The 23,558-nt window shown below is 35.9% G+C and overlaps 4 protein-coding genes across 5 annotated transcripts; 1 reads left to right on the plus strand and 3 right to left on the minus strand.

Annotated features, from left to right (window-relative positions):
- Positions 1 to 444: 444 nt before the first annotated feature.
- Positions 445 to 2,556, minus strand: LOC105162534 (uncharacterized). Its single transcript, XM_011080583.3, has 3 exons — positions 2,002 to 2,556; positions 911 to 955; positions 445 to 764 (listed from the first exon to the last, which is right to left on the minus strand). Exons 1-3 carry the CDS (start codon positions 2,403 to 2,405, stop codon positions 707 to 709), a joined length of 507 nt encoding a protein of 168 aa, XP_011078885.2. The 5' UTR covers positions 2,406 to 2,556; the 3' UTR covers positions 445 to 706.
- A 1,010-nt stretch (positions 2,557 to 3,566) lies between these two features.
- LOC105162533 (polyol transporter 5) lies at positions 3,567 to 17,146 on the plus strand. Its single transcript, XM_011080581.3, has 3 exons — positions 3,567 to 3,815; positions 4,141 to 4,503; positions 15,998 to 17,146. The coding sequence occupies exons 1-3, from the start codon at positions 3,647 to 3,649 to the stop codon at positions 17,044 to 17,046; spliced, it is 1,581 nt and encodes a 526-aa protein (XP_011078883.1). The 5' UTR covers positions 3,567 to 3,646; the 3' UTR covers positions 17,047 to 17,146.
- Positions 17,147 to 17,730: 584 nt separating this feature from the next.
- Positions 17,731 to 19,696, minus strand: LOC105162532 (alpha-1,6-mannosyl-glycoprotein 2-beta-N-acetylglucosaminyltransferase). Its single transcript, XM_011080580.3, has one exon. The coding sequence runs from the start codon at positions 19,294 to 19,296 to the stop codon at positions 18,019 to 18,021; it is 1,278 nt and encodes a 425-aa protein (XP_011078882.1). The 5' UTR covers positions 19,297 to 19,696; the 3' UTR covers positions 17,731 to 18,018.
- A 593-nt stretch (positions 19,697 to 20,289) lies between these two features.
- On the minus strand, positions 20,290 to 23,290 carry LOC105162531 (adenylosuccinate synthetase 2, chloroplastic). 2 transcript variants are annotated; one of them, XM_011080578.3, is made up of 4 exons: positions 22,841 to 23,289; positions 21,474 to 22,166; positions 20,938 to 21,249; positions 20,290 to 20,706 (listed from the first exon to the last, which is right to left on the minus strand). In XM_011080578.3, exons 1-4 carry the CDS (start codon positions 23,246 to 23,248, stop codon positions 20,536 to 20,538), a joined length of 1,584 nt encoding a protein of 527 aa, XP_011078880.2. In that variant the 5' UTR covers positions 23,249 to 23,289; the 3' UTR covers positions 20,290 to 20,535. The 2 variants fall into 2 exon arrangements, with proteins under 2 accessions (XP_011078880.2, XP_088736989.1); XM_088880863.1 differs by having other exon boundaries at positions 20,564 to 21,249; positions 22,841 to 23,290.
- Positions 23,291 to 23,558: the final 268 nt, after the last annotated feature.

The raw sequence follows: 23,558 nt of genomic DNA on the forward strand, positions 1-23,558 counted from the left end.
ACACTTAGTAATGAAATTTTTAGGGTAAATTATATTGAAAATTTTTTAGATTAGATTTAATTACAGAAACATCTCATGTCTTTTATAAAAATTTTTAAGTACATTTCTCGAGGTTGTAGTTATAATTACAAGTACACCTCTTATTCTTACACAAACATCCCCCAAGTACATTGTACTAACACCCACTTAAGGGGTGTACCTGTAATTATATAAAGAATATGGTGTATTTGTGTAATTAAGCTTAATTTGAGGGGATGTTGATGTAATTTCTTATTTTCTAATTAATATAACTATACCTAAAGAGCTTTTTAAAAATAAGTGGGAAAACCTTCATTCTTTAAAATATTTTATTTTTGAATTTTATACGTTCCTTAATATTTATCAAACACTTCCGTCAAATATCTTTACATGATTCAAATAGCTTATAAGTTGAACTAAACACTCTTAAGTGTAACTTTTTCTTGTTCATGGCAAGCCTCAGTAAAATTCTTTTACATATACAAAGTTGGTTGGAATAATCATACACTCTCATTGGACAAGGAGAAGATTAGGGCAAGAACGAAGATCCTAAAGCATTGTGTGAAGGAATGATGAAACCTGCAGCATATACAGTAGCCTCAAATGTACATATTAACAAACAAATTATAATTCTACCTGTAAATCAACTTGAAAATTATGTGGGGAAGTAGCTCCAACAGAGCATGAATCAGGGTCCATCATCACCATCTCCAATCAAGTTACAGATATCAGAGCACTCTGACAAACTGCAGGAAAATGAAATCTCATTATCACACATGAAAAGAAAGCTTATACATATAGGTGTTAATATTATCAAAAAGGAATAACAAGGCAAAAAAGTGAGAATGGTGACTGTAATAATAACAGTTAGATGGAAGGGAAAAGAGCTTACCAATATTTACGACTCCGAAAACCGTCCTTGAAAACAACTAGAGGTCTGTGGGTGAACAAAGAACACTCGAATTAGTGGTTGAGTGAGCAAAGCCAGGTTGTCGGTAAGAATTAAGAAACAACATGCACTATTACAACCTAGAAAGTAGCATCAGGAGCTTAAAATTTTCATAATTTGCTCATTTCTAGTTATGTCATAGATAGTGTATATGATGCACATGAGTAGCCCTTGACTGAAAACATCAGCCATGTATTGCTTAAATCATCACCTTAGATCACTAATGAGAAAATAATGCAGATGCAGACTTTTATTTGTTAGTTTGGATGCGAATATATAAGAATCGATCTACTTAGGACTTTTCATTAGTCCCATCTTTATGAAGCTAAGAACACGTGCCGTTATCTAGCCCACAAAATTAAGGTGCATGCAAATGCTCCTTAATGCCTTGATGATACAGTCTGGATACATTATTCCAAGTTGGCACTTCATTTTGCATTCCAGTTTAAAAATGCACTTCACGTGTATAAATTAAATCTTCTATATATGAAATTTTTAAAATCCACGTGTTTGGAGTAATGGATGTGAACAGTTGACAATTAGCTTTCTGCATTGTTATATATAGTGTCATCTATTCAAGACATTGTAGGTGTATACCATCGACTGAGAACTTGTAACTTCATCTATCCTATCTAATCTCTTGTTTTCTGTTTAAGTTAGCGAATCAAGACGGTGAAGGAAAGTGCCATAACTCCAAACAAAGGTAACATGTACTTCTATATGCAATTAGCTATCCTGAAACATGTACTATCTCCCTCAAACTTACTTTCTGATCATGAAGGAAACTTATTTCTTGCATACCTACTTGGTAGGTCTCAGTGGTCATGAAACCGTTGGATGAGAACACTATAATGTCACAAAGTTAAATACTGAATTACATTGTATGATCTAATGACTACTATGTATAATCTAACATGAGCCCTTCATGTATAATTGTGATGTTTTATGCTAAGCAGGCAGCAACATGTTGCAAGTCATGATCATGGCTATATGTCTAAGGGCAAAATAAAAGGCCATTGCCAAAATTCTTTTACCTCCTGATGTTTAAAGGACCTTCGCCGGGAGAACCATAACCCCCCAAAATGCAAGTGCCAACGCATTTCTTAGTGCAAGTCTCAGCTTTCCTCGACTTGGGCCGTTGGATTTTATACCTTTTCTTGCAGTCCTTCTGCTCTGGAGTGCACACGCTCGACAACGTCTGTGGTATATTCGAGAGTGTCTCCTCCGGCTGCTTTGGTGCTGCCACCTCAATCGCGCCTGCAGACAACACCAATGCTGCAGTGGCGGCGGCTGAAACTACCGCACCAGCTATACGGTGGCGTGCAGTGATGCGGGTTGAAGCTAGAGGAAAAGGCGCTCTTTTGGGTAATAGTTGAGTACGGGCTCCTCCGGGGCATATCATCGAACATCTGGTGGAAGATGCGCCATAGAGCAGCATACTTGTCTGGTATTTTCTTTTCCCTTGAAAATTTTGCAGTTTTATTTTTGCTTACTGTTCTATCCACAGATTTTTGGTTCCTCATTTTCAGCCCCACGTTTTGGTGGGGACTTCATTTCCCCTCTTCTTTCATGTTATTTACGCACACGCATTTACTTTCTCAATTTCATTAATACCTTAACTCATAATTCTTTATATCATAAATTAAGTTACGTCAAATTATATAAATACCTCTTTTTTATATGTAAAATTATATTTATTTTCTTTTAACGATGTTTGTGTAAAATTTGCCTTTGAATAAAGAGTATAAGTATAACTATAGCTGTAAGTTCAGAAATTGTAATTGTAATTTTATAAAAAACAAAAGATGTTTGTGTATTTTAGCCCAACTCAAAGGGTGCCAATGTTATTTATCCTTTTATATATATATGTGTGTATGAATTGGAAACATATTAGTAATTTGTTTATTTTATAATTTTTCTAAAAAATAAAACCCCATCCCAACATGATGTGGGGGTAATTTTATACCTGTCCCCAACATTTCTACCATTTTCAAACAAATTTGGATCCGATTATTATTTTAGGTCTTTATGATCCGGTCCTCACCGTAACTATATGATCATCTTGATATATACGGACTCACCGTGACTATCTGATCATCTTGATGTTTATGGTTCATATGAAATCATATAATTAAAAAAAACCCTATAAATACTCGTCTATTTATAACATTCTTATTATTTACTTATCTTTCTCTTACGACTTACTTGACTCAAACATCAAAGTATTAACAGGGTCTTCTCGGTATGATTTTGAGGGCCATGATATGTTTTGTAGGTTTTACAATAAAAAAATTCAAGGTATAATTTACTCATCGTGGTCAACAATTTTCTAAACTCACTCTAAAGACCTTAACTCGAAAATTCGATACAACATCGTCCCTCTACATTCGTCTAAATTTTTGTAGTAAATTTGCGTTACATTTTGTATTATACTTTATATAAACACTTAAATATAGATATATATATATATATAGATATACACACACAAATAATAAAAAAAGCCCACTAAAATATTAAAAAAAGTGATGGTATCACATATCTTGTAATTGCTTGACGTTCTCATCAATAATATAAAGAAGACAAATAAACTTTTTGACCTTTACACAAAAATGTATTTCATTCATTCACTTATTGCATTATTGTACTCTCCTTCTACTTGGCTTTCTCCTCTCCCTCATCATGACGACTCACCAGAAACCAGCCGATGCCGATGCCGATGGTGTTCCCGGCGAGCCCACCGAAGCCCGCCGGTTGCTGAGTACCACCTCTCCGACGAAGCATAAAAGGAACAAGTACGCTTTGGCTATCTCCGTTCTTGCCTCCATGACATCCGTCTTGCTCGGATACGGTAATTCCTTCATTCTTCATCTCTTATTTTTTCTACTACTTGCTCAATTATTATACATATGTTGTAAGAATTTCAATTTGTTCCTATGTTTATTCTAAGAATAGCATGTTTTAATTTAGAAAAATTTGATGTCGTTTGCAATAGTTTCTGTTTTGTCGGTTGTGACGAACGTGAGTTATTATAAAGAGACGAGCGTGAGTTATTATAATTTATTTATTTTTTTAATAATATTGATATATTAATTAAATTGAAATATTATTCGTTTCATTAATGTTAATGCAACTATGCGTTTAATTATCACTTTAAAAAACACACACGCTTACAGATACAGGGGTTATGAGTGGAGCCACAATCTACATCAAGAGAGACCTCAAAATCTCCGACGTCCAAATCGAGATCTTAGTGGGCACCATCAACATCTACTCGCTGCTCGGCTCCGCCGTGGCTGGCCGGACCTCCGACTGGATTGGGCGGCGCTACACCATCGTCTTCGCCTCCGCCATCTTCTTTGCGGGAGCTATTCTCATGGGCTTCGCCGCCAACTACGCCTTCCTCATGGTGGGGCGCTTCGTGGCTGGCATCGGTGTTGGCTACGCCCTCATGATCGCGCCGGTGTACGCAGCCGAAGTGGCTCCAGCCTCCTGTCGTGGCTTCCTCACGTCTTTCCCCGAAGTCTTCATCAATTTCGGTATGTATTTGTTTTCTCCAATTATTTAGATAAATTACAACAAAATTTTCTTAAAATTTGATGAAATTACTTAATTTTGAATGTGATTTTGAAACTGTCATTTTTTAAAAAAAAAAACTAAAAAAATATAAAAGATTTTGGAAGATTGTAATAAATTATGCAGTTAGTTCATAAAAAATTTAAATATTATTAAAATATAAAATTATAGTTTATAATCTACAAGAAAGTCAGTCCACTATAAAAAATGATAAAAATCTAACGAAAACTAATAAATTAGGTTAGTTGTTAGATGACCCTTAAAATTAAGGGAGTATTAATAACCCGCAGAGTGTGAGGGGATCAGTTATTAATCTTTAGCACGTCCGGCCTTCGACACACGGGTCTCTTTATAGAGTTTCTTCCTTTCCTTAGCCTGCTTAGGGCTGCCTTAGGGGGGATCTATTACTTGAAAGTCTAGCTGCTCCCTTATCTATAAGGGTTGTAAGCATTCCAGTCTCCCTTGTTCGGAAAGATGTTCACTCGTTAACTTCCTAGCTGCTTCACCTCTTGTTATACGCGAAGAAAGCTCTTTGCCAGACACTCACTTAACTGCTCCGCTAGAAGCACTTATAGTTGACCTAATTATTTATTAAGACCTGCTGGACTAGACTTATATATCTAGTGATGGCAACAGGGTGGGTTTGGAACGGGTCTAATCGGACCTGAGACCCGCCCCACTTAATTTTTCCCCGTCCCGTACCCTGCCCCCGCCCTGCCCCGCCCCGTGCCGAGTGCAAAGAGAAATTTTGAATTTTGACTTTTAAGTCTTTTCTTTTGACTATAATAATTGTATTGTTATTTTAGTTAGCCAATATTAATTATAGTTAAATAATTTAAGTTAATTATTTAATTAGATTTAAATATATTCATGAATTCAACTAATATTTTATTTTTTTGATAAGTGATATCAATTTAAATTTAAATACATTAACATGGTTTTCACTCTAAGATGAATTGTATAACACAAAATGTATGTTCATCTAAATTATTAATTTTCTTATTAAGTTAATCATTTTACAATCTACAATGAATTATATGATACAAATAATACATTCAACTAATATTTTATTTTTTAATAAGTAATATCAGTTTAAATTTAGATACCTTAATATAGTTTTCTCTTTTCACTCTAAAATGAATTGTATAACCCAAAGTATACTTTCCTCTAAATTATTAATTTTCTCATCACCTAATATTATGTTACGATCTATAATGAATTGTATAACACAAAATATACATTTAATTAATTTTATTTTTCTAATAACCGTTAGTTTAAATTTGAATATCTTAACACAATTTTCAATTTAAATGAATTGTATAAAACAAAGTATACGTTTGTCTAAATTATTAATTTTCTCATCAAGTTTATTTTTTGTATTTCTTATATAGAGTTGGATACATGTGAAAATAATGAATTATATATGAATGATAGATAATATATATATATATATATATAATCCGAGACGGGACGGATCGGAAACAGATCAGGTTCAGGATGGGTTCAGGACAAAACCCGTACCCCGCCCTGAACCCAACTGGGTCCCGATCAAACCACCCCGAACCTGCCTTGGACTCACCAAATTCTATCCAAAACCCGCTCTAAACTAGGGTCAATTGCCATCTCTGTATATATCAAACTTTCTTAAAAGGAATCAAATTCAAATTCCTATAAACTCTAAATATAGTCAAATTAAATCAATCACACATCAATATAATTGATCACTTTCTACGCCAATTATATTATAAATATAATAATATATTTATCTTGTAATTAATTTATAATACTCAAACTACTATATATTATAACTAACATTATTGACATAAAAAAGAAGAATTAGATTTTCTATTTCAAATTTTATCGTACTTTTTAAGTTATTCGACACATGTCATATACATAAAAACAACGTCTTAGTGTATAAAAAGTATTGTAATATAACATGAATTTTAATCTGAAATTTGAAAGAGAGAGAAAAGAGTTTAACCTTATTTTTTAAGTAAGAGCGATGAACTATTATTAATTAAAATAAATCAATTATAATCATTCATATTGAATATTAATATCTGATAAAGATTATTACATACTATACTCAATAATATCAAATAAGATTAATCTAACTAATACTTATTATACATTAAAAATAACATCACATACATATAACGGAGTTCAAACACATAACCTTTAAATCATAAAGCTTCAACTTTATCGATTCAGTTAGATATTATTGACTGAACTTGGTGGGGGTGTGTTGTTTTGAACGTCCCATGAGGGTTAGGCCATGTTGGCCCAATTGGCTGTCCACATTGTTCAACCAATAGGCTTTTGGACCACTCGTGAGCCGAACTGGTTTGTCGGATGCTTTTTGGTCTTTGTCCACTTCCAATTTTTATTTCTTTTCCATGACAAAATATAGTGTTTTAATGAAATTTACCTCATAATATTATAAATAATTAAATTATCTTTTTATAAAAAAATAATAATTTAATTCTCTATATTTATAATCTATAAGTAAATTACCCTCCGTCTAGGGAGGTAAAATACTACACTTAAAAGAACATAGAAAGTAAATTGCTATTTTTTTAATAAGGGATAATTTAGACATTTATAACATCAAAGAGAAAATTAAATTGCATTTACCCCCAAAAAAAATATATGAAACATGCCATACACACTATGTCAAAGTAGCTTACTTAGTTTTCCATGATGATGGAGACATGTATAGTCCCCTTTGAGAAAAATCATTACGTTGATTTAGGGGTGGCAAATGGATGGATTGGGTTGGATTCACACAGGTTGGGTCCAGAATTTGTCGGATTTCAAATGGCTCTAAATATATGGGTCCAAAATGGATTGGATTGCAAATGAGTTGGGTCGAGTTAGTACAAAGCATTTTATTAATTTGAATTTAAAATTTTAAAAATTTCACACAATGAAAAAAATGGGACAATAGTTGAAATTATTTACAAAGGTAATTACTACCTGTAATGTAATACGACTAAATTTATATCACACGTCATTTCTGTCTAATGATCATGTGCATTAAAATTTATTTGCTAAATCATAAAGTAAAAAAATCTACTAAGTATCTAACAAAATACTATATTTTATCAAAATAATTCATAACATTTTTAATACTTATCTTGAATGAACATCAAGCTATGTAACCAAATTCTCTATATTGTGTGTGGGAGGGGAGGGGGGAGGGGGTTGTGTGTGAGAGTGAGAGATTAGAGAGTATGCCTATATGAAGAAAGAGGTTGTGAGTGTGTTTGTGTGTGTGTATGTGCGTGTGAGAGAGAGGTGGGGGGGGGGGGTGATGTGTGTGTAAGAGTGTGTTAGGGTGTTCAATTCAGTTAACGAATATCGAATCGAAATGTTTGTTTTGGTTTGGTAATAACCATACTTATTATGGTTAAGTTGGATTCTAATTTTTACCAAATTAATCGAAAATTTTAAAAAATATAATGTCAATTTATTTATTATAAATGAATAGTGATTATAACAATCAAGTATGTATTAATCATAAAATTTATTATTTTTTATTATAAGTACATATATTAAGATATTTAACACTTATATATTATTGTTATTATATTTATATGTATTCATAATATTATATATTTATATATATACGTATATATTTTAAAATTTGATATTCAATTCGGTTCGATAATCGGTATAAAAAATTAAAATCGAATCAAATAATCAAAATTTAAAAAAATAATAATAATAAAAAATCAAACTTTTCATTTCGCCAGCTTTTGATCAGTTAACTGAAAATTGTATACCCCTAATGCATGCATATGAAGAAAGCAAATTGTGATTTGTCAGCGTCCTTGTGTGTGTGAGAGATAGATGTGTGAGAGTGAAATAGTGGGTCGTTTTAGCTTTTTTTATTTTAGTCTATGGATTGGATCCATTAAAATCCGTATATTAGATTCATATTAAATTCATATCTAACTTATATAAAATATAATTTTATTTAACTCCAACTCATATAAAATTATTTAAAATATAACTAATCCAATTTAAAACTAATTGAGTTGGGTTGAAATCAGGAATTTAACCCATTTTGGTTGGCTCTTTTTCGTATCTTTTAATCAAAAAATAAATACACATACAAATGCTTGGATAATGTACCTGAATCTGTCACCTCATATGATCGACAAGAGACAACTACTCTAGTGTGAAGACGCTTCTTCGGGCCAGAAGACGGGTGCACGTGAATCTGGTCGCCCCGGAAAATGTGGAAGACCCCACTAAGAGATTTCTTCATAGAGCAAAGCGAATTAATTCAATTTTAAAAAATTCTTATTCAAATTAAATTTAGATAAATCAAATCATTTAAAGAACTGTAGAATGGTAACCTCGCACTTCAGATAATCCTATTCGACTATTACAGCGGCGTGGAGTACGAAACTCCTTATATACTAACTGATATTAGAAAAATAATAATGAATAATAAATAACAAAGAAAGAACAAATTTTAAAGATTTTACAGATCCGCAGATGTAGGTTCAGGAATATCCAGATTCCGTTCAAAAACACAAAGCACCATTCACATAGAATCGGTCAACCCACGGTTGCTCCACCTCCAACTCGACACCATAAGGTTCTCAAATCTCACGATAAACCTCTATAAATCACTTAGATTTCTCAATCACAAAGACCCACAAAGAATGTATATGTTCACTAAGAACGATTTCAAGAGAGAGAGAGAGAGGGAAGAGGAGTGTTTCAATCGATTTTTCTTGTCTCTCAGCCAAAAGGGGTCAAGGCCTTTTATAGAGGAAAAGGATAGCATAAGAGAATGCCTTGGTTACAATGCTTACTAGCAATTAGAGATTTACGGGACATTGGAACTAGAGAGAGAAAGGTTGGTGAGAGTCATTCGGCGCATGAATGTGAAGAAAAGAAGATGAAGTGAAATTGGGGTTGCAGCAAGAATACAAGGGGAGAGAAGAACCTGCGTCGGGTTTTAGAGATGGGCCTCCAAGTGGGCTTCTCTTAATCCTTGATTTTGGGCCATACATAATTACATGCTCCACCTTGGACCAAAGACCCAATAGTCATAGGTTAGGAGTTGTGAATCTGGTATATTCATCATTGCCAAAGAAAGCTTCCAGGTACCTGCAAAGACACGAAAAACTAACAATTCCACCACAGGTGTTAGTCGGGAACAAGATTTAGAATTTTTAGACATATAAAGAACTTTTCTGCAAGTAGGCATTTAGTACCCATATCAGCTGGGTTATTATCAGTTTTGATTTTCTCGGGTTTGATAAGTTCTTTGACAACAATATCACGAATAAAATTATACCTAACATCTATATGCTTAGTCCTATCATGAAACACAGGATTTTTGCATAATTGTATAGACGACTGACTATCAGAAAATATAGTGACTTTGTGTTTAAGAAAACCAATTTCTTTAATCAAACCTTCCAACCATATAGCCTCTTTAAAGACTTCAGTGGTAGCTTTGTATTCGGCTTCAGTTGTGGATAATGCAACTATATGTTGTAATTGAGACTTCTAACTAATGCATGAACCACATAAAGAAAATATGTAAGACGTTGTAGACTTTCTACTATCCCTATCGTTAGCATAATTTGAATCCACATAGTCAATCAATTGAATATTATCAGAGAATTTAGAGAAAGTGATACCGATATCAATAGAACCACGAAGGTATCTAAGGAGCCATTTCAGGGCCTCCCAATGTGGAGGGCCAAGGTTAAACATATACCTGTTGGGACAACTGATGGCATAAACAATATCGGGCCGTGAACAAACCATAAGAAAAATTATGGATCCAATAACATTTGAATAGGGAACTTTGCTCATTTTCTCTTTATCAAAATCGTTTTTAGGACTTTGATCTCTGCATAATTGAAAATGAGCAGCAAGTGGGACAGAAACAGGTTTGCTATTTTTCATAAAAAAAAATTTCAAGATAGACAAAATATAAGTCCTTTGATTTAGGAGAATTTTCGACTCGTTCCTATCTCTAGTTATATCCATTCCAAGAATCCTTTTAGTATCACCAAGATTTTTCATTTCAAAAGTCTTACCCAAATCCTTTTGTAAATCATCAATCAGTTTAAGATTAGGACTAGAGATAAGCATGTCATCCACATATAGCACCAAAAAAATAGGACATTCATCAATATACGTAAAGTAAAGACAATGATCATATTCATTTTTTTTGAAGTTAAGAGAAAGCATAAAAAGATCAAACTTTTTGTTCCATTGTCGGGGGGACTGTTTCAGACCATAGAGGGATTTTTTTCAAGAGGCACACATAGTCCGATTTTGTTTTATCAATGAAGCCAAGAGGTTGACGCATATAAATTTTTTCATCCAAGTCCCCATGAAGAAATGCAGTTTTCACATCCATTTGTTTTAACTCCCCATTAAAGTGAGCAGTAAGAGCAAGTATAATGCGAACAGTAGGGTATTTCACAACGGGAGAAAAAATTTCATTGTAGTTGATACCCTCTTTTTGTGTGAATGCTTTAGCTACTAACCTAGCCTTGTATTTTATGGGATTCTCTTGTTTAACCTTGAAGATCCACTTACAATCTACTAGAGAACATTCAGAAGATTTTGGTACCAGAATCCATGTTTTATTATCCCTAAGGGATTTCATTTCTTCCTCCATGACACTAGGCTAATTTTTCGATTTTATGCTTCTTCTACGCTCGTAGGTTCAAGAATTTCCGTGTTTAGAGCAACTTGATAATCTCTGTTTTGAAGACATTCTAGTTTGTCTCCTAATTCTATCTCTAGCTAATTAGTAGTCATCAAGGTTTGTTTCTAAGTTCGTGTTTTCTGGGTGTTCTAAGTGTTCAGGATTTTGTGCTTCTATCTTCCCCCCCCCCCCTTCTTGGTTATCCTCTATGCTCTCCATCTTATTAAAGTGGTGTCGTTTTGGGCTATGTCTGACGTTTTAAGACAAGGCATCTCATTTTCATTGAATATGATATCTCTACTTATTAACACCTTAAAACCTAGCTGGCTTCGTACCCATAGCCTATACCCTTTGACACCCTTTAGATAACCAATAAACACACATTTCACAGATCGGGGTTCTAACTTATCAGAATTTTGGTGCACAAAAGCAGAACATTTGAAAACATGTAAGGCAGAAACATCAGGTTGTTTATCATACCACACAGTATTAGGAGACTTACCAAGCAAAGGCACAGATGGAGATAGATTAATCAAATGAGCAGCAGTCAAGAGGGCTTCACCACAAAAAGATTTTTGTAAACCAAAATACTAAAAGACACCTAACCTTTTCTAGAAGAGTACGATTCATCCGTTCGGCCACGCCATTTTGCTATGGGGTGTAGGGGTTGGGTTTATGTCTCTTTATGCCAAACTTTTCACACAAATCAGAAAAATTTTGATTACAAAATTCAAGATCGTTATCGATCCTTTAGAGATTGAGCTTTTTACCAGTTTGGTTTTCCACCAAAATTTTCTATTTTTCGAATCTTTCAAAAACTTCGGATTTGTGTTTTAATAAGAAAACGAACACTTTCCTTGAAAAATTGTCAACGATAGATAAAAAATAACGATTACCACCATGGGTGGGTTCCTTAGAGGGACCCCAAACATCAGCATGCACATAGTCAAGAATGCAGGATGACATGGAAGGATTTGGGGAAGTTTTAGCAGGAAAGTGCACATGATGCTGTTTACCTAACACACAGTCATCACAGAATTTCAAATCATCAAGTTTATCATGTAGAATTTTTTCTCTTTTTAAAAACTCAAGTCCTTTTTTACTAATGTGACACAAAACATTTATGCCAAAACGATGTCTTATCACATTCATTCGCAGTCGCAGCAAGAGAATCATAAGTCACAGAACATAAGTAAAGGTTTCTCTTCTTTTCAGCCTTAAAAACGACAAGGGAACCTTTCATAATTTTCATTTGCCCCTTTCCCCATCTTCCCTCTAAACCCTCTTCCTCAAGTGCAGCACAAGATATGAGATTATGACTAAGATCAGGCACATACCAAATATTTTTCAAAATTAATTTATAACCATCGTTAAAATTAAGAGAAATGTCACCAAAACTCATTATCTCACATCGCTTTTCATTTGTCATAGAAACAAAATCACAACTTTCATTTTTTAAATTAGAAAAAAATTCTTTATAAGGGTTCATATGAAACGTGCAACCTGAATCAAGTAACCACTCATATTTGTTCACAGAAAGCACAGAGTTCACTTTACATACCATAAAGACTTCACCATTTCTTCCGAAACATTATTAGCATGTTCTCTTTCATCGGTTTGTCTTTCCCTATTATCTCTTTTAGGCTTTCTACAATTTTTTATGTAATGACCCTTTAATCCATAATTATAGCAGCGTCGTTCTTTAGTCTTGTCATCTCTATAGTGATTACCTCTAGGTCTAGACTTACTCGTGCTAAAACTCCTATTTTTACTCTTGCTCCTATTATTAGACCTAGATCCAGAATTTCTAAACTTAGACCTACCTCTTACAAAGTTAACCTCATGTTGGTTTTGTGCTGGTTTATTAGTCCTTATGTTCATTTCCTTGCTTTTTAGACCATTAACAACCATTTTTAGATTAACACTATCCCTACCATATTTTATAGCAGCCTTGACATCAGAATAGAAATCAGGAATAGCATTCAATAAGACAATAGGACAATATTCATCATTGTTTTTATCTCCTGTCAATTTAATGTCTTGTATCAGTTTAGTGAAATCATCTAGGTTATCTTCTATGTTTTCAGACAAGTCCAATTTATACCTAAAGAACTTTTCAAGCAAAAAGAGTTTACTAGGCAAAGAGGTTATGTGTATAAATCTTCTAATTTTTTCCAGAGTTCTTTAACAGAGTTTTGTTTACCAACTTTTCTAAGCATAGTATCAGACAAATTCAGTATAATCAAAGAATACGCATACTCATCATTTTCCAACATTTTTTCTTCAGAAGTATTATCAGAATATTTGCCATCTATGCCCTTGAAAATCTTTTGTTGGATCAAAATTCCTTTCATTTTCTGTTGCCAAATCGAAAATCACTTTTGCCATCGAAAGGTTGAAAAATATAACCGGCCATTTAAAGAATTTTGAGAAATCATTTTTTAACAGAAAATGTGAATTTTTAAAGAGAAATATAGAACACTGATTTTTGGCATGATTTCTTGGTAACAAAATTCACAGAAAAAATGGAGAAACAAATTTCAACAGAAATGTTTTAATAGTAATATCACTAAGTTTTTTTAACATAGAAAATGTTTTCAATTATGCAACAACCACTTTGCAGATGAAAACAGAATATATCAAGGATGATATTTCAAGTCACGCAAATAGAGGTATGTGGATTTCAATCACAAAACCAAGGTTATCTCATTAATGAATATCACAATTCACAATATCACTCAAATACCAACAATGGAATATCAAAAATATTTAAATCACACAGATTGCAATATCTCATATATATTTAAAAAAAATTCAATGAATTGAAGAGAATAAATTACCCGAATTTTGAAGGCAAACAAATCGTAGAAACAAATATCACAGAGATATAATATTCGAACAAATCGCAGAAATAAGTATCACAGAGATATAATAACAATAGATATCAAATAGATCAACAGACCGAGGCTTCCAGCCTAAGTCCCGACCAGATACCCGACGTCCTCAGGGGAACGGCCAAGTGGGAGTTTAGGGAGATTTACCGCGGCTAAATAATAACAGTAATATTGACAAAAAAAAATTACGGAAATAAAATAGGAGAGATTTAGAACATGTTACCACCACCAGGATCACCAGATTTCAGAGACGAGGCTCTGATACCACTGTAAAATGGTAACCTTGTATTTCAGAGAACCCTATTCGACTATTACAGCGGTGTGGAGTACGAAACTCCTTATATACTAACTGATATTATAAAAATAATAATGAATAATAAATAACAAAGAAAGAACAAATCTTAAAAATTGTACAGATTTGCAGATGTAGGCTCAGGAATATCCAGCTTCCGTTCAAGAACACACAAAGTACCATTCACACAGAATCGGTCAACCCACGGTTACTTCACCTCCAACCCGACACCACAAGGTTCTCAAATCTCACGATAAACTCTAGAAATCACTTAAATTTCTTAGTCACAAAGACTCACAAAGAATTTATATGTTCACTATGAACGATTTGGAGAGAGAGAGAGGGAAGAGGAGTGTTTCAATCGATTTTTCTTGTCTTTCAGCCGAAAGGGGTCAAGGCCTTTTTATAGAGGAAATGATGGTATAAGAGAATGCTTTGGTTACCATGTTTACTAGCAATCAGAGATTTACGGGACATGGAAACTAGAGAGAGAAAGGTGGGTGAGAGTCATTCGGCGCATGAATGTGAAGAAAAGAGGATGAAGTGAAATTGGGGTTGCAGCAAAAATAAAAGGGGAGAGAAAGAACCTGCGTCGGGTTTTAGAGATGGGTCTCCAAGTAGGCTTCTCCTAATTCTTGATTTTGGGCCATACATAATTATATGAACAAATGTGATATATTTATCACGTAATTCTTTCTTAAAGCTATACATCAATTGCAGCACAAAAGTATATTAGACTTACATTAAAATTGGTTTACATATAATCAAATCCGACTTAAGTAAGAATTTGTCTCAATTAAACCACCTCGCCATCTTGGTTGTTATTGGTGAAACCTTAAACCTAAGCAACAAATAACTTAAGGAATTCTTAGGAGATCGATAAACACCACGTCAAAGTGATTATAGTTCCAAGGGATAATTACATTCTCCTTCCTTGATGTTTGGTGTAATTACACGTAAACCTCCTATGATTTGGAAAATTACACCTAGCACCCCTAAAGTTTGTTTCTATCTAACAAATAAGTTTATTCGTTAGTTAAAATTCACTAAACCTGTTGATATTAACAAAACAAAAAAATCAGAAAAAGAATCTATATTAACTTCTGATTGACTTATTATACTAACTTATTGCAGGTCAAATCAATCTTTTTTTTGACTAAATTAACTTCATATGTCTTCACGCTTCAATGCATGTGAAGAGATATATCTTTACCGTTATAAAGGTGTTTAGACCGAAAAATTATTTGACCTGCAATAAGTGAGTAGTCAGTCAGTTAAGGGTCAATTTTCACTCAATTTTTTTGTTAATATCAGCAAATTCAGTAAATTTTAACTAATATGTTAGACGGAAGCAAAGCTTAAAGGTGCTAAATATAACTTTTTAAATTACAGGAAGTTTATGTATAGTTACATCAAATTTTAGGAGAGGAGATTGTAATTATCCCTAAATCCAATAGTATAAATTCATAATCACTACTTAGGAATGTGAACTGGTAAATACTTATTATTATTATTATTTTCTTCATTGAGTTAGGATGTAAAATCGAGTGAAAACGCCGTAACGATTTACTTTGTAGGTGTTTTGCTTGGATACGTATCAAACTATGCGTTCGCCAAGCTTCCTTTGAAACTGGGATGGCGGCTGATGCTCGGAGTCGGCGCCGTCCCCTCTATCTTCCTCGCCATTGGGGTGCTGGCCATGCCCGAATCCCCTCGCTGGCTAGTCTTGCAGGGCCGCCTCCGCGATGCCCAGAAGGTGCTCGACAGAACTTCCGACTCACCCCAAGAAGCCCAATTACGCCTTGCTGACATCAAACAGGCGGCGGGGTTGCCGGAAAACTGCGGCGACGACGTCGTATCGGTCCCCAAACGTAGCCGCGGGGAGGGCGTCTGGAAGGACCTGCTCCTTCGGCCCACCCCCACCGTCCGCCATATTCTGATCGCGGGCCTCGGAATCCATTTCTTCCAGCAAGCGAGCGGTATAGACGCGGTGGTCATGTACAGCCCGAGGATATACGAAAAAGCGGGTATACGAAACGACTCCGACAAGCTGCTCGCCACCATAGCCGTCGGCGTGAGCAAAACCATGTTCATCCTGGTGGCTACATTCTTGGTCGACAAGGTGGGGCGGCGGGTTTTGCTCCTCACCAGCTGCGGCGGCCTGGCAGCGTCGCTGTTCGGACTGGCCACTGGATTGACTCTCATTGATCACTATGATGATCAAAAGCTAACGTGGGCCGTGGTGCTATGCGTCGCCACATCGTTGGCTTGCGTAGCATTCTTCTCAATAGGAATGGGGCCAATTGCGTGGGTGTACAGCTCCGAGATCTTCCCACTGAGGCTGAGGGCTCAAGGATGCAGTATGGGAGTGGCAGCGAATAGGTTCACCAGTGGGGTGGTGTTGATGACATTTATATCATTGTATAAAGCTATTACCATTGGTGGTGCATTCTTTTTGTTCACTGGGGTTGCTGTTATTGCTTGGATTTTCTTCTACACATTGCTGCCTGAAACACAGGGGAGAAACTTGGAGGAGATAGAGGCCCTGTTTGGCAGTTTCTTCAGGTGGAGGTCCACCATGAGAGAGTTGAAGAGAAAGAAATTGGAGCAAGACAGTGCTACTTGAATCTTTGTTGGTTTCTTACATTTTCCTAAAAAACAATACCAGACCTTGGATGGTTATTACAGTAAGATATGTTAAGAATCCAATGAATGGGTTTTCTCTATTTCTAGTTTGTGGGCACTTGAGGAAAGCAGCATTTGTTAATGTTTGAGATGCTGTTTGAGCAGATAAGTTCCTTAAAATGATGTTTAAGGTGTTTGATGGCTTATAATGTTCTAAAGTGTCTGGTAGCAGAGAAGTTTGTAAAATTCCAAAATAAGATGAGATGTGAATTGGGGGTTAATTCAAAGCTATAAGTGGAAAACACGCCTTTCCCTATAAGAAGGAATTCGACAAGATTCAAGACTAAAATGAAAAGCTACCTGCCTACCTGGTACTTTCTGGATTTCGCCAAAGGGAATTTATGATGTTCTAAACTCCAATGCCTGGTTCTTGCATCTGAAAACACTATGTGCAGAACGAAGCTCTTTTGTAAGATTGATCCCTATGGCTAGGTAAGATCAAGAACTCTTTACACTTAAAATAGAAGGAGAATGTGTCTAATGGTAAAAAAGCAAAGATACAATGGCATCAAAGAAGAACTTGCAGCACCACCTTAAAAAGGTCTAAACACCCATCATTTACTACAGTTCTGAAAAATGACAAGTAAATAGTAACTAGACAATTACTGTAGAAGTAGGGTTCAAGTTGTCAAATAACAACCATGACATTTCATTTGCAAAGAAGAACTATTCAAACAAATAATCAGTACATTAGCCATATAAAACACTGGAGGATGAACATGCTTGAACAAATTTTAAGAAACGGAAAAGCATAGTGTTGGTTTCTTACAGCAGACGTGTGAACAGAAAGGTTCTCATCTCTAATGTATAACAAAAAGAAAATTGTAACAGCAGCTTATGCTCTCTATCATAAACACAACAAAATCAACCAACGTGCAAGAGGAAGACAACAGTCCATCGAGGTTCAGACATCTTAGCCAGAAGCCCTATACATCTTTGCAAATTCCAGACAGAGTTGGCGGTCTCTTATATCTCCCCAGCCTCCCCAACCCCTAAAGCCAGCTTGATAACCTGATTGGTGCTCATACACATATACTCCCCAATCTGATTTAATATTAGGAACTCTATCAACTTCTGCAACTTCTAAGTTCAAAACGCCATTATCAATACAAGCCGTCTCGCCCTGTCCTTGATGCAAACCGCATTTCCCGAAATGAACAGCACTTGTTCTAGGTCCACGCAATGTGTAAACAGGGCCACCAAATGAAGGAAAGACAGTAGCCCACATTGTTATATCCCAATTATAATCATCAAATGAGCAAAATTCTCTAGCCTTCCTATGAATCTTTTGCCACACCGTCCGATTAAATGAGTATCCCACATTTCCCATCCTTTCTGCTATCAAACTCTCCCACCCTTCTCCCCTCAATTTCACATCGCACGGTGCCAGATTTGCAGCATAGCAATGCGGGCACTTCTGAGGCTTCAACTCTATAAGCAACTGTAAATTGCGATATGCATTAGGATAAATAAAGTGGTCCTCTTCTAAGAAGAGAATATGACCAGAGTGCTGGCTCGTCTCCTTTAAACTGTCCCACACAGTATTCATCATCCACCACCAATGATGCTTCAACGACACAATCTTAGGGGACCGATGGTTGCCATACTGATCTGGAGTCCCTTCACATTTCTTCTTGGCGGGATCATCCTTGTCCTTACAATCATTAGGTGAAACACCAGGAAAGCTATTAGGAAAGACGTGAGGCGAGTAAGGGGCAAATATTTGCTTCACTTGGCAGAACTTTATATTCTCCACAATCTTGTTCATCTCCTCAAAGTACCCATCATGACTAACAATAAGCAGAGTTTCGCTAATCCCTGCCACCCGGGAGAGGCTATCGACAGCTACTTGAAGATATTGGGGCCGGTTATGAACATACAACACAATGACTACATGATTCTTGGCTAACCTGGGATATAAATCTAAGTTCCTAGGTGGCATCTGATTACGTTTTTCTAAGGAAATCGAGAACTCATTCTGTCTGGGAAGCTTCAAATTCTTATTAGAAACCAAAGTATAGTTATGAGCCAATCCACTCTCATCAGTCTCTGTTGAATGTCTGCTAACTAAATCTATAAATGTCTTTGTCCTTATTAGCAAAACCAACAAAACAACTCCTAATACACCAATGAAAATCATACGGCAAAAAGCCACATCTCTCACCCGGGCTTTCCTGTGAGAAGCCGCCATAACTATGAGAGCTCCCCACGAATGGCAGACAGTTGAAAATCATAAAAGGAAGAGATTTGTACTAATTCTTGGACAAGAACAAGAAATCATTAAATGAACAAAAGAAGTAAACCTTGAGAACTTTAAAGAACGGGTCTCCACAATAGGGATAAACCATCCACACAGCTCACGCAGCTGACTAATCTGAGAAATCAAGAAAATTCAAGAATGGATTGCTCAGTACAAAATAACAAACCCTTCAAGAGAAACAGCTTCAACTGATCAAGATGTGAAGAAAACAGATCCCTCAATGCGTTGATTCCAAAGAATTCAAAACACTGCCTCCATTATTATATTGGGATTGGAAGAGAGAACGAAGTAGAGAGACGGAATTTTTCCTCTCTTTCATCCAAGCTTTAGTATAAGCGGCCAAACACGGTCTTGACTCGAGTTATTGACTATTGACTATTGCGTGGTAATTTCTTTAATTGTTTGTCTTAAATTAGACTTTTTTAATTGAATCCTCTACAATCATGTTAAAATAGTAATCTAATTTTTAGATTTGATTTTCCACCAAATTAAATGAAAGCATTTATATCAATATATTCAATAATTTTTCAAGTTCAGTAAAATTGTACTTCTGCCCCAGATATTTACAAAATTGTAACTCTTACAATGGTTGTCCTTGCAAGAGGTTGGAATGTCAATTGTCATTTTCTGGTAAGGAAGTTGGATTGTTACTTGGGATCAACTCCAACTGCTCAATCTGTTTCAACTTCAACCTCAATTTTCTCTCAGTAAAAAATCAAATTCGATTAAGTAAACTTGTTATGTAATTGATGAACAAATGCATAAATGTATGTAATAATATTTATAATGTAATTGATTCAATGTAATAAAATTTGATTCAAGTAATGTACACAGAAGAAATTGATGGTATTTAGGTAGCTAAAAGCCACAGGGGTCAACAACATATGCCAAAACGGATACCAGCCCTGTTAAGAGGTAAGAAGGTTTCATCTGCGAGGTCTCAGTAGATTTCAGTAGAAGTCAGAAAACCTAATCAACGTCAGTGCCAGGGGCCAAGAATGCTACATCTTTACACTAATTTCACGTCACTAGATTGAAATTTCCAGTTTTTATTAGATAAAATCAAACCCTCAAACATGAGGCCGAAGTTCTTCCGAGTGTCAGAAGCATCATTCAAGGCCCAAAAAATATAGAATATGCGCAGTAAGACACTGAGAGAACTTGTAATCTTTATTTGTATATAATGGCATCACGTCCCGGTCCAACGCCAATGTAGTGGATGGGTACACCAGCGAGTTCTTCTATCCTTTCTATGAAATTACGTGCAGCTTGTGGCAGCTTAGAGTATTCTCTTATGGAAGAAATATTGGTCTGCCACCCAGGCATATCTTCATATTCAACCTACACAAGACCACAGAAAGCAGATTAAATGGAAAAGATTGAAGCTTGCAGAAGGAGAAAAGATCGACTTGAAGAAACATGATACGTGATAAAACCATGATATCTTCCAAACTGACAAGTTCTTAAGTTAACAAGACTGGACCTCCAAGAACCAAAATGGGAAAAAAATGGAAAAAGAAAAGCCAGGATCGAGCAATAAAATCCAGTCAGAAAACATGAATTAGAGCTTGCCAGGATCTGGTTCAGCACACGAGAGTCTGCAAGGAAAGTTTGGTGTGGAGTTTCACCGACTTTCTTGTATGCAACGCCCACTCTAATATCTGGTAGACTTGATAATACATCGAGCTTGGTGAGGTTCAGAGACGTGATTCCATTTATTTGACAAGAATATTTCAGTGCAACTATGTCAAGCCAGCCACAACGACGGGGGCGACCAGTTGTTGTGCCAAACTCGTGCCCCTCAAACCTCAATAGATCACCAACTTTATCAAAGCATTCCGTTGGGAATGGACCTGAACCAACTCGGGTGGAGTATGATTTGACCTGCATTATTGTCAAATGAAAAACATAACTCTGATCTGCACTTGTAACAGAACTACAGAAGACATTGCAATTTCAAGTAAAACCTCAGCAAAAAGTATGAGATACTTCTAGAAATTTTGCCAAATTAATAGAAAAGATGCACATCTTGCACATGTGAGGTATAATGTTATCTGCGAAGTACATATTTCAGCTAAAAGCAAAGAAGGAATTGTGTCCCTACTTACCACACCTACAAGATCACCAATAACTCTAGGAGCAATGCCAAGACCCGTGCAGATTCCTCCAGCAGATGGACTGGAGGAAGTCACGTAAGGATAAGTTCCAAAGTCAATGTCTAGCAAGGTTGCCTGACTACCTTCTACCAAAATCCTTTTTCTCTGAGATATAGCATCATTCATGAAATGCACAGTGTCGGTTATAAAGGGTTCCAACCTCTCAGCAAACTTCTTGTATCGTTCAACCTCTTGCCTGAGCATGTCAGGGCCATAGTTAAAATCTTTGAATCTTGATGCAGCATCAGTTAATAAAAGATCAAGCTTCTGAGGAAAAGTATCCATATGCCTCAAGTCACTTACTCTTATGCCATTCCGTGTAACCTTGCTTGAATAGCAAGGTCCAATACCCCTCCTGGTAGTGCCAATGTCTAATTTACCAAGCTCAGCTTCCCTAAGCCCATCAGCTACTTGATGATGATCAAATAACAGGTGAGCACGGTCAGATACCAAGATCCTTCCCTTGCAAGAGACACCACGGGCTTCAAGCTCATCAATTTCTTCAAATAGTTGTGGCAGATGAACCACGACTCCATTGCCAATTACACAGATTGCTTCTTTATTAAGAATACCTGAGGGAATAAGGTGAAGCGCAAACTTCTTGCCTGCTGAATCGTAAATTGTGTGGCCAGCATTTGCTCCACCCTGAAGTTAAATGATGGTGAAGGTTTTGGAATAAGTAACCAAAGAAATGAAAACTACAGCTTTGTTACATGCAACGGGAACTACTGGAAATATTTAGACCAAATAAAATAAATCAACATCGGAACTCTTATCTTTTCACTAAGTGATACATCATTAGAATAATCTCTATAAAGTCTCAAGAAAGATCATGTCAGGGGACCATAAAGCATCCTGACATAGCCTGCTAATCACTGTATCACATCTGACCTTAGCAACAGTGATTCTATGCAAATGGCGTAATTCACAAAACCATGACTCTCGACGTACTTAATCCAGGGAGAGACATTTTTCCCAACTAAAATCTGAGTAGAACTGTAAATCAGAAGCACGTAAAGGGTAATGCGTAGCCTCTGTCCCAGCTTAATTTCAGTGATTGATAATTCATTCATGAGCAGGATCCTATCTTATCTTACCAAAAGTATCAACAAGATAACAGGACTAGATATCGCAAAGAACAAGCTTCTGCATTCTATACTGAATTCCCAAGGAAAAAAGTACATTGGCCACCAAAATGAACATCATGAATCCATCCAAAGCATTCTCAAAAACAGAAAGAATCCATCCAAAGCACAATAGTTGTCGATCAAAACGCTAGTACAGACAAAGAAGCTTCTACATATACATAAAACACATACCTGACAACGCGCCACGATGTCGAAGTGCTGGGCAAGAATATCCACTAGCTTTCCTTTGCCTTCGTCCCCCCACTGGCACCCAAGCACGCCAGAGACTTGACTCAGAGATTCAATCCGACTCATTTTCAATTCGGACTCGCCGACGCCTTGCTGTACTACGCCGGCGCCGCTCTTCGCCGCGGCGGAGCAAAGAATCGTCTTCTGCTGCCTGTTGCCAGGAAGGGAAAGCTGGATGTGGGGGTGGACCCCAGCAACCTTCCCGGAACGCGTCCCACTCCACGGACGCGGCACGGAGGAGATGGAGGTGGGGGAGGAGAGGCTCATGGCGGCGGAGAAAGAGGGAGAGGGCGAGAGACAGTGAGTGTGAGTTGGGGGGATTGATGGGTTAGGGAGGGAGCAGGAGAGCATGACAGAGGAGAGGAGTGTGGATTGATAAAGTCAAACAGTTTTCAGTTAGAGCATTATATTATATTATAGTATACTCTCAGCTTTCATTTTTATCATAATATATTTATGATAAATTTAATTATAAAATAAATATATTTTAAAGAAAAAATAATTATAAAATATCACCCCTTACAGAAGAATGTCATGAGAGGGTATTTGTTAGATGGTCATTAATTTTAAAAAGATATTTATAAATTTTCAAAGAGCATATTATAATTTTTCCTTAAATTAAGTTGTAAAATAATTTCTCCAATATAATTTGTTCGTTATT

Source organism: Sesamum indicum, linkage group LG5, assembly GCF_026168435.1.
Source record: "Sesamum indicum cultivar Baizhima isolate 11 linkage group LG5, ASM2616843v1, whole genome shotgun sequence".
NCBI classification, from domain to species: Eukaryota; Viridiplantae; Streptophyta; class Magnoliopsida; order Lamiales; family Pedaliaceae; genus Sesamum; species Sesamum indicum.